The sequence below is a fragment of the Emys orbicularis genome, chromosome 2, assembly GCF_028017835.1.
Source record: "Emys orbicularis isolate rEmyOrb1 chromosome 2, rEmyOrb1.hap1, whole genome shotgun sequence".
NCBI lineage: Eukaryota > Metazoa > Chordata > Testudines > Emydidae > Emys > Emys orbicularis.
Genome location: NC_088684.1, coordinates 157129765 through 157144339, shown reverse-complemented (window position 1 = coordinate 157144339; position 14575 = coordinate 157129765). Strand labels below are relative to the sequence as shown.

The following is a 14575-nucleotide window of genomic DNA, read 5'->3' as shown; positions in this document are numbered from 1 at the left end:
CTCTTTCAAGCAGGTAGTGCCAATGGCTGGTATTACTAGTGACTAACCTCACTATATAAAGGATTTATCTGTGGAGCAGCACAGGTGAAAAGTCAGTAGAATAAAATAACACAGGGTAAGAGGCAGAGACACAGAATTAGGTTAACAGGGAGTCTAATTTTTGTTTGCAATGCCTTCTTGTGGAGAAAATTGTTAACAGGGTACCTGTCTCTCAAGTCAATCTCAGCTCCTCTTTTAGGAGGCTGTAGTTTCATATGACCAGATGAAAAAAATATCCTCTCAAATCCTAATGCAGTACTTACAGAGTAATAAAAACTCTAGATGAAAAAGATCTGTTTGGCACTGGGAGAACTGAGTGACCTATGGAGGATTTATTTTCTAGCTCTGTATCTAGTCTAACATCATATGTCTCTTTTTACCACTTACCTTGGAAGAAAAAGGTACAAGTTTAAGAGCCAGGAATTCATGAATTCTAATTCTGAGCTTTCCTCTGCAGCATTAGACAAGTCACTCACCTTTTTTTCCTTCCCGCCTTGCTATAAAATGGAAATTAAAATAGTGCACTACACTTGGATACCACAGTAATCAGCACCTTAGAAGTAATTATGATAAATAATATCTCAAATGCTAATTTTGTGAAATACTTTGAATTTCAAAGTATTATATGCAACTCCGTTGTCTGTTTTTCCATGATTTTATCGTTCTCGGTGTCCCAATGTCAGGTGTATTTGTGTGGATGTTTGTGTAGTACCATGTTCAGATCTATAACTTCTGCATGTACAGTTACACTTTTGGGTCAGAGGTATCCAGTTTTCAACTAATAGTAACTCTTAGACAGATACTTCAAACTATTTGAGGATTTTTCTTTTCTGGCTAATTTCTTAATTTGTTATGTTTGAAGTATACCTGCTTATTTGTTCTTGATACAGAATTTATTCTACCAGAAGGCAGAATGACCCTTTTAACGTAGAAGGATACATTTAGATATATGTGCTTTTTTATTATACTCCATCTCAGCCTGTCACTTTTTTTCTGACTGCAGTACATTATCTTTGTGTCTCTTTGTTTATTCTTCCTAGGAGAGAAGGTTGCACATGTACATAGTTTACTGCCAAAACAAACCAAAGTCTGAGCACATTGTCTCGGAATACATTGATACATTTTTTGAGGTAAGTCTCAGAGAGTAACATACATTTTCAGGGTGGAAGTTGGGTTTAATTCCAGACTATGAGTTCTTCTTTGCTCTTTAATTTTGTTGCTCTTTAAGAGATAGATTAGCACCGCTGCCACTACCCTCAGAAGGGGGCTGCTGGTACTCAAATTTGAGATACATTCATTGATACCAAATGAATGAGCTTCACTCTTGGTAGGCCAAGGCAGGTGTTTTTAATGTACACCTCTACCCCAATATAACGCGATGTAACACGAATTCAGATATAACGCGGTAAAGCAGTGCTCCGGGGGGGTGGGGCTGCGCACTCCGGCAGATCAAAGCAAGTTCAATATAACACGGTAAGATTTTTTTGGCTCCTGAGGACAGCGTTATATCAGGGTAGAGGTGTATTATACTTATTATTAAACAGTAATGCAGACAGAGGGATGGATTACAATATGGATGCAAATGGCAAAATTTGTTTTCGCTATACAGTATTTTTAAGACGCATCAGAAATTCAGATACTGTAGACAAAACATGAGGTGTTAAGACAAAACCTTTAGCTTAAGGTTTTGTCTTCAACAAAAGCACTGTTGAAGTTTGTGGGAATGTTTTATGAATAAACTAAGAATAAAATCCATTCCACCCTCCAGAATGCAGGAGTATTTGAGCTCTAGCTGGGTGGAATGAGGGGCTGTTGAGAAAGTAAAATCCGCCTTTCATTGCCAGGCTATGGGAGTTATTTGAGGTTGCTGGTCCCCTTGAGGGCTGCTGGTCCCTTTTGAGGGTTGCTATTCCAGCCAGTGAGTTGGAATAGCAGTTTCAGTAATTGCACAGATATTGGTGAGACTGGATCTGTGGAGAGGTTGTTTTGAAGCCTCATCCCTGGTTTATTTCTTTGTGGCCATCAACACAGGATTATGTGGCCTGGGATAGAAATCCTTTCTGCAGCACATAGGACAGGAGGGGTGGGCAAACTTTTTGGCCCGAGGGCCACATCGGGGAATAGAAATTGTATGGTAGTCCATGAATGCTCACAAAATTGGGGTTGGGGTGCGGGCTCTGGGGATGAGGAGTTTGGGGTATAGGAGGGAGCTCTGGGCTGGGACCAAGGGGTTCAGAGGGTGGGAGGGGGATCAGGGGTGCAGGCTGGCTTAAAACGGCTCGCGGGCCGGAGTTTGCCCACCCCTGGCATAGGAAGTGCAAAGGAATTTGTGTGACTGCTTTGCCAGCAGCTCCCTTCCCACATCGTCAAACCCAGTCTGCCCATAGTATCATACTAGCTCTCCCCATGAGACCACCTTAAGATCTCAGTCCTGCAAATGCTTGAAGCATGTGAGCATTACTATTGAATTCATGTGCATAAGCTTTTGCAGGTTTGGATCCAAAGTAAGGACTGAAGAACTGGGCCCCATGGTTATAAGAAAAGCTTTGAAAAGACAGAATTTGGAATACTTTGGGAATAAAGATGATACAAATAAAACAGGAATGGCTTTTAAGGTTGTCACAAGAAAATGAGAATTTGGAGCACAAATTCAACATTAAATTCATTTCTGCTGTCTGCCTTAGCTCCTTGACAGTAAAAGTACTGGTCTATATCCAAGTAAAACCAGTAAAATTTAAAGCTAACGCTCTTCATTTTACAACCTTTAGGACTTGAAGCAGCGCCTGGGCCACAGACTTCAGCTCACAGACTTGCTAATAAAACCAGTGCAGAGAATTATGAAATACCAATTGTTACTCAAGGTGAGGTGATGCTGGGTACCCTTTCAGTGTAACCACCTTTACTAAAGAAGAACTGAAAAATCTTATTACTGTTGGCTTTGTTTTTTGGGTAGTAGAATTGTAAATGGTGAAGGGGCTCTTCGTACTCGACATAAACCAGAATTTTTAATACTGTATTTCAGTTTGTTTCCTAACTTGGGTTCACATAGTTCTCTGAATCACAGTAAATAGCTTGGACCAAATTCTGATACAGTTTAAACCAGTGTAAATCCACATTAACTCTTCAGTGTAGTGGAAGGGCTTAGGATTTGCACCCATGTAACTGAAGGCAAAATTTGTTTGATTTTCCTCTGATTTTTTTCTTTAATTAATTTTATAATTCCTTTAGCACCTTTTGTCTGAGTGTTTGGCAAAATGTATTATTGACCCTTTCTACCAAAGAGGATTGATGACTCAGTAAATGTTCTTGAATGATCCGAAATCAGATGTGAAGCTTAGCACTAAAAACATACCTAACGCATGTCAGAAAGAGGCTTTGAAAAATTAAGTATTTTTATTATTTTCTTAAGAGCATCATTTGGAACATTTAATTCTCACACAAATAGGAGCCAGTTTGGACTTGAGATAATTTTACCTTTTCCCTTACAGGACTTCCTCAAATACTCTAAAAAAGCTAACCTTGACACAACAGAACTAGAGGTACTTTTGGCATTTTCTTTATTGACTTACATACTTGTGTTCCACACTTCTTTTACTTCCAGTGCAGTGCTTGTGAACAAGTCGGGTTATATAAAACTACTGTTCTGTTTCAGCTGTAATTGTCCTGCTGATTAAATACACTGAACTATATTGTAAAGGCCCTGCCATGACACACACAATCCACCATTGGAGAGTTAAATTTTGATTTTTCTCTCCTTGGCTTTAACAGAGAGCTGTAGAGGTCATGTGCATAGTACCGAAACGGTGCAACGACATGATGAATGTTGGCCGCCTTCAAGGATTTGATGTAAGTTGGTTTTCTTTCTTAAAATGGTGCATACATTTCTGTTCTCTTTATGACATATTTCCAGATGAATTTATATTGTATCTGGGATGGTTCTGCATTTCTCACTATCTGGGACACAAATTTTTGCTCCTACTAATTTGTGTTAATGCAAAATGGGAAAGGAGAATCTTAATGTGAGCCCTGCCCAAGAGCAGGCCAGCCTGGTACATTGTTTGACCGATCTTCTCAAAAACATGACCTGTCTTGTCTCTCGCATTGCTTGACTCCTATATGAGTAAAATTGATCCTCAGGAACTACCAGTGTGGGAAATGTTTTCAATATGACATTATCATTTTGAAATATCTTCTTGCAAGAAGTTAGGCAATTGCATACAAATGATTTAAAAGGGATTTTGAGTGAGTGAGTGCCTTTCTCTCATGTATCAATCAGTGAACATACATAAAAACTACTCTGAACACTAAAAAACGCTTGTAATGAGGTTTTATTTCTTGGAGAGGTTCAGAAAAATTAACTAATGGATTAAATGAATTTGTTTCTGCTTCTGTTTTTTAGGGTAAAATTGTAGCCCAGGGTAAACTCCTGCTGCAGGACACATTCTTGGTCACAGACCAGGACACGGGACTTCTGCCACGTTGCAAAGAAAGGCGGGTCTTCCTGTTTGAGCAGATTGTCATATTCAGTGAGCCACTAGATAAAAAGAAAGGTTTCTCCATGCCGGGATTCTTGTTTAAAAACAGTATCAAGGTAACTGTTGTCTGTGAGCATGATAGGGTTTGTACAGTGGGGTACCAAGGTAATCATTTTCTGGTAATGGCCTACCAACTCATGAACCTATGTCTTTACCAGTAAACCTAGAAGAATGGTAGCATTAAGCTCACTACTAAAAACACATGCAAACAATTCTGTGCTCAGCTGTGACAACACATTAAAATCTTTCCATGCCGGCTTTCTGACCTCTTCTGCCTTAAATACAGTAATATAAATGTACTCATTGTAACTTGATATGCCCTACACTACAGGGCTGTGTCTCAACTCTGTGTTCACATCTTATCACAGATCATTGTAATACCTGCCCTTACAGTAACATGTCTGTATCGTAAAGCTTGAAGGCAGTAACTTGAAAGTATTAGTCCCCAAGAAATCTCAGCCCAAACCAAATGTGAATACTTGCCAACAGTACTGAAATCTTGACTAGAACGTCTGTCAAATCACATGACTCGACTTCCACAGGCTGATCCCTCAAACATTTTAGCCCTGCCCTTAAACAGTAGTGTGCTGCACAGTTATGTTGGATACACCCAGCAGTAATCTGACTGGGGGCTTCTGAGCAAGAGGGTAAATTGGTATGTGCATGGGTTGATCTGAATGGCTATACTGAGCTATGCTTCATAGTCCTGCTCTGATTTGGCAGCTTGTACTTGTTTGGAAATAGTTGCTTTCTTATAGTGGAATCTTTATAGACTACAGATTAAAGTACAAAACTACTGTAGTATTTTAAATAAAAGGAAGGCGTGAGCGGAGGACTTTACTAAGGGGAATTTCACTGTGCTACCGTGGAATGGATCACATTTGACTTCTGTCTGACCTTGAGTCATAGTTTCTGAAATGCAAGATGCTCTTAGTGACTGTGTGAAATCTTAAGTGATGTGACAAGGATGACAAGTATCCATCATTAATCCTTAGTTTCATTTAATAATTTATTTTACAGTAATCCTGACTACATTAAATAATCATTATCTTAAATGTTTTGAAGACTTTAGAAGCTCAGAGCTCCTGGCTAGGGCTATTGGTGGTATCTTTGCAATACAATAGATACAATAAATTCTCTCTCATTAAGGTGAGTTGTCTTTGCCTGGAGGAAAACGTGGACAGTGATCCATGTAAATTTGCACTAACATCAAGAACAGGGGATGTCTTGGAGACCTTTGTTTTGCATTCTGCCAGTCCAGGCGTACGCCAATTGTGGATCCATGAAATCAACCAAATTCTGGAAAACCAGCGTAATTTTTTGAATGGTAAATCATTTGTGTTAATCTTTCTGCCGCAGGCTCGGTACTGGATGCCCCCAACTACTTGCTCTCCTTCATATTTCATCTGCTCTAGTTTAAGTAATACTCCAAAAGATTTCTTTCTTCTGGGGTAGTAGGCCTTTCAGCTGGGGGGGACATGCCCATTGTTTCCACTTCCCAACAAATGTTTGAACTTGTGTAGTGGCCTGTGATTGACTATTTCAAAGTGCTTTATAGGAAAGAATTAAAAATGACAACGTCCCTCTGATATGAGGAAATAGTGTATCCACTTTAAACAAATGGGAGTTTTTGGAGGGCTGAACCAAAGTGACAACCTAACATTACAGTATAAATGTATTTCAGTTGCGTTACTTCATAGTTTTTTCAACAGCATTTAGTACTATAACATTTAGTGTCACTAGGAGAAAGCTAGGAAAAGCTAGTAATTGCCACTGATCTCAAAAGGGTCTGTTCACTGACCTTCACACTAGTGTTTCTAGCTTTGAATCACTCGTTCTTCCTCAGCATAGATTTTTTTTTTTTCATTGTGAAAGAACTGGTTTAAAAATCATGTAAGAAAACATGTTGGAAACAGGATGTGGTGGTTAGAGCATAGGACTGGGAGCTGGGAGTTGTGGCAGGTATTTACAACTAAGCCACTGACTTGTGACCTAGGAGAAATTGCTTAACCTCTGCCGCAGCTTCCCTGTCTGTTTTGGGAATATAATCTTACCCACCAACCTACCTTGCAGGGATGTCATGAAGCATTAATGTCTGTAAAGCATTTTGAGGTCAGTGGGTTAAAGGTGTAATGTAAGAATAAAGTTTGTTTTTGATCAAACTCTAAGGTTGCATTAAACATATCCAGCTTTAACCTGCCCTCTTCTCTCTCCCTCTGCTCCTTCCCCTGTTTTTAAATTGCAGCCTTGACATCACCAATTGAGTATCAGAAGAACCACAGTAGCGGTGGCGGTGGCAGCAGCAACAGCAGCGGCCCCAGCAGCTGTAGCGGAATTACCAGCTCCAGCCGTAGCAGGCCCTCCCGGATCCCCCAGCCTGTCAGACACCATTCCCCAGTCCTGGTCTCCTCTGCAGCCTCCGCCCAAGCAGAGGCAGACAAGATGTCAGGTATGTCCATTCATAATCCCTCCCTGCCACCCCACAGCACATCCCTAGAGACTGGCCTCAGCCAGCCAGCCAGGCACCCTCCCATTGCAGAACCGGATGGTCCTGAGAAAGAAGCTGAGCAGATTCCCAAGATGAAAGTTATTGAGAGCCCCAGGAAGACAGCTGGAAACGTTTCTGGGTCAGCAGACGGAGCCCAGAAAGAATTGCGTGGGAGCTCGGAGGACAATCGCTCAAGGAGCAGCATAGGATCTCTGACGCTCGGGAAGCCAAGGCCAGGAGCCATCTCTCCAATGAACTCTCCTCTCTCAACGACTTTCCCTTCTCCTTTTGGCAAGGAAACCTTTCCACCCAGCAGTCCCCTGCAAAAGGGCTCCTTTTGGAGCTCCATCCCAGCATCCCCTGCCAGCCGCCCTGGCTCCTTCACTTTCCCTGGGGACAATGACTCCCTCCAGCGCCAGGTCCACCGCCACTCTTCACACAGCAAGGACACAGACCGCATGAGCACATGCTCCTCGACCAGCGAGCAGTCAGTTCACTCCACCCAAAGTAATGGGGTAAGAGCGGAGCACCTCTGTCCTGCGAGCTCTTCTAAAACCTTCCCATGCTCCCCTTCTGTGCGTTACCATCACTCTCCATACTAACTTCTGGCTCTCCAGTGCTGCACTGCTCTGAAATAATCAACTGTTCCAATATCTTCTCTACACAAGCAAATAGAATATATATTCTATGTCTGTGTGTGTATGCATAAAACAGACTTGTGATATGTATACAGACACAACACAACTGCTAACAAAGTTGTGACTTCCACCTCTGCTGAAAACATAAATCACTAGTCTGATTCCTACTAACTTGCTCTCCTGGCTTTTTTGTCTCTAATCCGAAGGCAGATAATTAACATGCTGAATTTGACAATCACATGGCCTCTGTTTGTGCGCCACCAACAGCGTTTTTTAAATTTCTGGTTGGCCAATTGTCTTGGGGCTTCCCCCCCCACACACACACACATCCATCCCTTTTTTGTTTTTTTCCTATATAGTTTTGACTTTGGTGAGGCATCCACGTCACACTCCCTGGGTTGCCTTATTTTACTCCTTTCAGCCTTAATTGAACTGCAGCATTCTTTTCACTCATCTTTAAATCCCATATCGGGTCAGTGAAGCTTCCAAGTATCAACTGAAAACACACAAACCAAAAAAAACCCTTATCACTGTCAGCCCCCAAAAAGTTAGAAAGTGGAAATATTCACTCCACGTTTTTATTCCCCTATGTAAAAGAAACTCTGTTAGGGCATCTGGAGATTCAACCTTTTAATCTGCACTTTTTTGTGTGTGGGGAAAAAAGGGTTAACAGAATCCACATCCTCTACCGATGTCCACCAGGAAACGCAACATAGTGATCATGGGGCATGTGCAAATTTAATGCACAACAAATGAATGTCACTCACTGTGAATGTGATAGGCATGTCACCATGCCTTTTACCAGCATTTGGTTTTCTCTCACTAAGTGTTGTATTCACAAGTGTTTGTTTTTTCAGTACCTGTCACAGCTCCTACACAATACCAATTGCAAATCACCTAACCTGCAATACTTTTTTAAACGCATGCACTTCTTGGTAGAATTGTTTAACATATAGAGCTCTCTCTTGATGTTTTAGTTATTACACTTACCTTTGTAATAGCCTTAGAGGAAAAAAATTGTGCTTTGCATGTATTCTTTTTTATTTGATCTGGTCTCCTTTCTAATTTTCATTTGGTTTGGCTTTGTCTTGCCTTTATCTTTTTCTTTAGTCTAGCAGAATGTTATGTTAATGTGATATCTAGGGTAAATAGATGTCTTTTCAATAAATGAATAGAGCATTAATAAGATAAGATATTTTTATGTATACTAAAGCAATAAACACCAATTTCTCCTGTCATTCCCAAATAAGGCTTTAAATCAATTATTAAAATTCCATTTTTTGAACAGGGACATTCATGCAAACTTGAAAGGGAGGCCATAATTTCTGTGTTTGCTTTCTACAGTAGCCAACACTATCTAAATATGCCTTCTCCCTCACAACTCACCTTCTCTTTTAGCTTGATTATAGAGGTAGGTCATAATTTTACATCTATAATGTCACTTTCTGTCATACAAGGTGATGTCACATATTTTAACTTAGTGACTTCACTCTGTGATCGACTAATTGGAGAAAATGAGCTGTGAAGGTTTGTCCTTAAATTTGATGTACACCTCTACCCCGATATAACGCTGTCCTCGGGAGCCAAAAAATCTTACCGTGTTATAGGTGAAACCGCGTTACATCGAACTTGCTTTGATCCGCCGGAGTGCACAGCCCCGCCCCCCCGGAGCACTGCTTTACCGCGTTGTATCCGAATTCGTGTTATATCGGGTGGCGTTATATCGGGGTAGAGGTGTATTCATTTGTGGATGTGTGTTTGTACATATTTACACACACATATATAAATGTAGTTAAATTATATGTGTAAAAATATACATACACGTGCACTCACGTATGCATGTGTTTCTGTTTCATAACTGAAAAGGGGGCAACCCTGAAAAACACATGAAATGAACCTTCTAGTCTGGCTCTTGTAAAAGCTGTGAGAAACACCTATTCAAAACATAGAAGATTTCTACTTAGTAGGATTGTCAAGTATGTGGAAACAATTCTTGGTTAAGTTTTTACGGTACACAGTGCTTGGATTATGGGGGGAAAGCAGGGGGGACATGGTACTTTGCAGGTTTTCCCTTCTTGGGCTAGATCGCTGTGCAGTTTCCCTGACAGTACTAGCAGTTGGCAAGTAGTTCTGGTGGGATGATTTACATGTTTGCAATGTTAAAATCAATGGTTATAACCTATTTAGGAAGGAGCAAACAGGCAAAAGGAGACTGGGAATGACACTCTCTATGTCAAAAATGGCATTATCTGTTTCCGAGTCACTGATAACTCAAGAAAAAATGATCTTGAATGCTTATGGATCAATGTCTTATCAGATAATTCACAAGATGGGGTATTAGTTGGTGTCTGCTGCAGATCCCCAAACAGGATGGCCGGCTTCTTTCACATCTATATATAATGGATAGGAAAAAAAGCTGCGTGATCATGGGGACTTCAGTTTAAGTGACATATTCTGGAATGTGTCTTGCTGCCAGTATTAAAACATCCCTGGAATTTCTAAATATTATGACAATCTCCTAACTCAAAAAGTGTTGCATCCAACATGGGAGAATTCTGTATTAGACCTCTTCTTGACAGATAAAGAGGAACTGATCACAGAACTAAAAATTAGAGGTAACTTAGATACAAATGATCATAACTTGATCACATTTATAATGTGCCAACAGAATAAAGTCCGGATCACTAATAAATGTGTTCTTGATGCTTTAATAGGCCCAGTTTCACAAAGCTGAAAACAATTACAAGCCAAATCAGCTGGGAGGCATAATTTAATCAGAAATATGTGAATGATAATTGGGAATTGTTTAAGAACGTGTAACTAGATTCCCATATTGGTTAAAAAAGAAAAAGAAACTACCTGGTACAGAAGGGGAGTGAAGGCAGCTATAAAAAAATTAAAAATAATATATAGCAAATGGAAGAAAGGGGAAGTTAATAGTAATGAATATAAATCAGAAATTAGAAATTACAGAAGATTGATAAGGAAAGCAAAGGGACACAAGGAGAAATCTATGGCCAGCAGAGTTAAGGATGATAACTAGGTAATCTTGAGTAGGAGTAGAGAGATTATTTTACTTCTGTACTTTCCACTGGTGCAGCCACTGCTGGAAAACAATTCAAGAATGTTGATAAATTGGAAAGAGTTTACAGAAGAGTCACAAGAATAGTTAAAGGGTCAGAAAACATGCTGATAGTGATGGACTCAAGGGACTCAATCTATTTAGTTTAACAAAGAGAAGGTTTGAGGGGTGACTTGATTACAGTCTATATGTACCTTCATGGGGAACAAATATTTGATAATTGGCTCTTCAGTCTAGCAGAAAAAGGTATAATACAGTTCAGTGGCTGGAAGTTGAAGCTAGACAAATTCAGAAAGGAATTAAGGTGTACATTTTTAACAGTGAGGGAAGCTAACATTTGGAACAATTTACCAGGGTTGTGGTGGATTCTCAATCGTGGACAATTTTTAAATTAGGATTGGATGTTTTTTTAAATGATATGCTCTAGAAATTACTCTGGGAAAGTTCTCTCCCAGGCCAGGCAGGCAGTTTGCAGATGCTCCCTCCTCAGACATGCCGTTTACAGGGACCATTGACTCTCCCTAGGGTGAGGGAGTCAACCTGGGTTCTTTTTGTCTTGAGTATTGTTAACTGTAATACAAAGTCAGTTAACTGGAATTTAGTTAATTATCTTATTGAGGTATGCAGCCCAGAATAAAATCCTGTTCCCTCACCCAGAGCTCTTTGTGCTCTGTCATGATACTGGGAGTGAAATGCAGTACATACTTACTTTAATCACCAGAGCAGTATTACAGGTAATACTAAGATATTTTAGTAGTGTCTAAAGACCCCACTGTGCTAGGTACTGTGCCAACACATAATCAGAGAGAGTTCCTACCCCTAATAACTTGAATTCAAAATAGATGGGACACACACAAAAGTGTTAGGAGAAACAGCAGCACTGAGAGGTGTGGTGACATGCTCATGGTCGCACAGCTGGTAGATGGAAGAGCCAGGAATAGAACTCCCAGCCCAGTGCACTTGTGTGTGGAACCATGCTGCCTACAGTGATGACTCAGAATATACACCAGGAGCAGTTGTGTTGAATAAGAAGGTGCCATTCGAGCAGGCTTTACTCTCCTGACCACGACCACATATTAAACACTGGGCCAAACTATCATTTACACTGGTGTAAATCTGAAGAAACTTAATATTGATGTAACTGAGCAGATTGTGGCCCATTTTCTTTTCATTTTCAAAGTGAAAATGAAATTTCCTTATTTCAGGATATAGACTGCTTATATTGATTATCAGATAGGAGTGGCTTAATAATGGGGAGACAGTTGAATTCTTGCCCTCTCTACTGAGAATGCCAGCACAGAGTGCATTTTCTGTTGGGGACTTTTCACCATCAGCTTAATGTCTTGGGCTATTGACCAGCCATTGGGTGGTGGTAGTGATAATAGTCATTGACTTAAGATATAGTCAGAGCAGCAACACTTATGCCACATTGTTATTCTCTGGAATCATCCAGTCCCCCAGTTTACAGGTTGGCTTACTTTTAACTCCTTCCTAAGGGAACTGGATGGTTCAGGGCCAAGCTATATGGAGTTGGTTTGTTAGTCTTATGAGAAATTGTATGTTGACATTCATTAAACTTCAGAAGCAAGCATAAGGTAGTCGCAAGAGGAAATAGCTAGACCTGATTTTTCAGGTGGAACCACTGTCAGGACAGATAACTTTTCTTGGCTGAAAAACTTTGATAGTGTGATTTACATCATCTGAGTTATTGATCAGTCATTACATTTGTTGCCAATGCTTATTAAGGAGAAAGGCAAAAAATTCAGATATACCCATACAATGTTGAGTCCATGCCTGTAACTACATGCGCTTCTAATGGTTGTACTTACTGATAGAATATGAGAAAAAGGATAGCTATAAATGAGTCAATTAATGCTCTATTTTTCCGGGGGGGTGGGGGCGCAAGGGAGAGGGTTTTTAAAAACAAAAACAAAAAAACCCCTAAAAAGTAGGTAATTTATCTCATCCTACACATTTAAAAATAAAGAATAAAAAAACACACAAACTAACCTATCAGAGGGGTAGCCGTGTTAGTCTGTATCCACAAAAACAACGAGGAGTCCAGTGGCACCTTAAAGACTAACAGATTTATTTGGGCATAAGCTTTCATGGGTAAAAAACCCACTTCTTCAGATACCTGGAGTGGATCCATGCATTTGAAGAAGTGGGTTTTTTACCCACGAAAGCTTATGCCCAAATAAATCTGTTAGTCTTTACAAACGAAACTGGCAAGCATTAATGTTTTAGAGAGACAATAACAAACGCCAATTCATTTTGCCCTTTTGTACCTTATTATACGCAATATGCAAGATTGGGCTACTGTCCTAAGCTCCAACAAATGAAGCAAGGTGAGAATGATCATCTGCTTCAATGCTGAATTTCCCAGCTTTGATTAGGTTGGGTTCTAGCCTTAATTTTTGGTCTCTTTCAAATTGTGATTTATAATGCCTCCTAATGGCTAATCCCATATACTGTAGTTTGCTTTTGTAGGTAGTAAAAGGGGGTGTCATGAAGCTTCAATAAAACTGGGATCCATAGAATAATAAATAAAAGTAACAAATGTGGGGGGAAATCCCCATTTCTTCACCAGCTTTCTGTAATGGCAGGTAATAGTATATTTTATTTGTGTAAATGACAAAGATACAGTAGACCGGGCATGTGCAAAAAGAAGGATAAACTCCTGGGACTACACATTGTTTAGTGTCGCAGTACAATGTAATTTTAAGTGTCGTCTGTGTGAGTTCTAAACTCGATCCCATTTTTTCCCCTCCCTTCTCTGTCCCTACCCCATTAATACTACAGAGTGAAAGTAGCAGCAGTAGCAATATCTCCACCATGCTGGTGACACACGATTACACGGCAGTGAAGGAGGATGAGATAAATGTCTACCAAGGAGAGGTCGTGCAAATTCTAGCCAGCAACCAACAGAACATGTTTTTGGTGTTCAGAGCCGCCACTGACCAGTGCCCTGCAGCCGAGGGCTGGATTCCCGGCTATGTCTTGGGGCATACCAGTGCAGTCATCATTGACAACCATGATGGAACAATCAAGTGAGTGTCTGGATTTCTTCAGAAGAGAAGAGGGTTTGCACATGTTTTATGTTACTTGAGCATTTTGTAAAAAGATTTACGATTAAATCAGGATTTGAGCCTTCTAAACTAAAAGTTTATGTGAACTTCCAGAAGGAAATGGACATCATGTGTGATGAAGTCCTGGAAGATATCTGGTGTGTCTTGGTGTCAGTAAAACTGATTTATAGGTTGGATGTTTGCTATGATAGAAATGTTTAAGAAACCCATGCAGGTATTTTCTTTATTACAAATGCTGTTGAGGTTTCCTGAAATGATACCTAATGTTATTGAGAGAAGGCTAATTGTTCACTCAAACTTAACCTTTCCCATAATAAAAGAATCAAGAGAGCTGAAATGGAAATTAAGGCAAACTTGAAATGGAATAAATTATTAAGAATTAGGCATTTCTATTAATAAGAGTAGTAAACTGTAGTTACACCAATTAAGATGAGATTACCGGGGCTGCTAGTTCTTGTGCTTTAAAGTACAAAGGTGGTTGTTGGCATGAAAGTATATTTCTCCCCATACTGTGGTATTGGAAAATTGGATAATTTGGGGGAGGGTTTACATTTGTATCTAAAACATTTGTCGGTCAGTGTTGGAGACATAGGCGCTAACTCCATGGGTGCTCTGGGGCTGGAGCACCCACAGGGAAAAAATGGCGAGTGCTGAGCACCCACCGGCAGCTCCGCCCAGCACCTCCGGCCCACCAGCGGGCTCCA

The 14575-nt window shown here is 40.2% G+C and overlaps 1 protein-coding gene across 1 annotated transcript in view; it reads left to right on the top strand.

Moving 5' to 3' along the window:
• Positions 1 to 14575, top strand: part of TRIO (trio Rho guanine nucleotide exchange factor) — a 433907-nt gene that overhangs the window by 396144 nt on the left and 23188 nt on the right. Inside the window, exons 42-49 of the mRNA XM_065399163.1 lie at positions 1080 to 1169; positions 2808 to 2900; positions 3528 to 3578; positions 3808 to 3885; positions 4439 to 4630; positions 5724 to 5901; positions 6820 to 7577; positions 13585 to 13832. Coding sequence (XP_065255235.1) covers positions 1080 to 1169; positions 2808 to 2900; positions 3528 to 3578; positions 3808 to 3885; positions 4439 to 4630; positions 5724 to 5901; positions 6820 to 7577; positions 13585 to 13832 — 1688 coding nt within the window. The remainder of the gene's footprint in view (positions 1 to 1079; positions 1170 to 2807; positions 2901 to 3527; positions 3579 to 3807; positions 3886 to 4438; positions 4631 to 5723; positions 5902 to 6819; positions 7578 to 13584; positions 13833 to 14575) is intronic.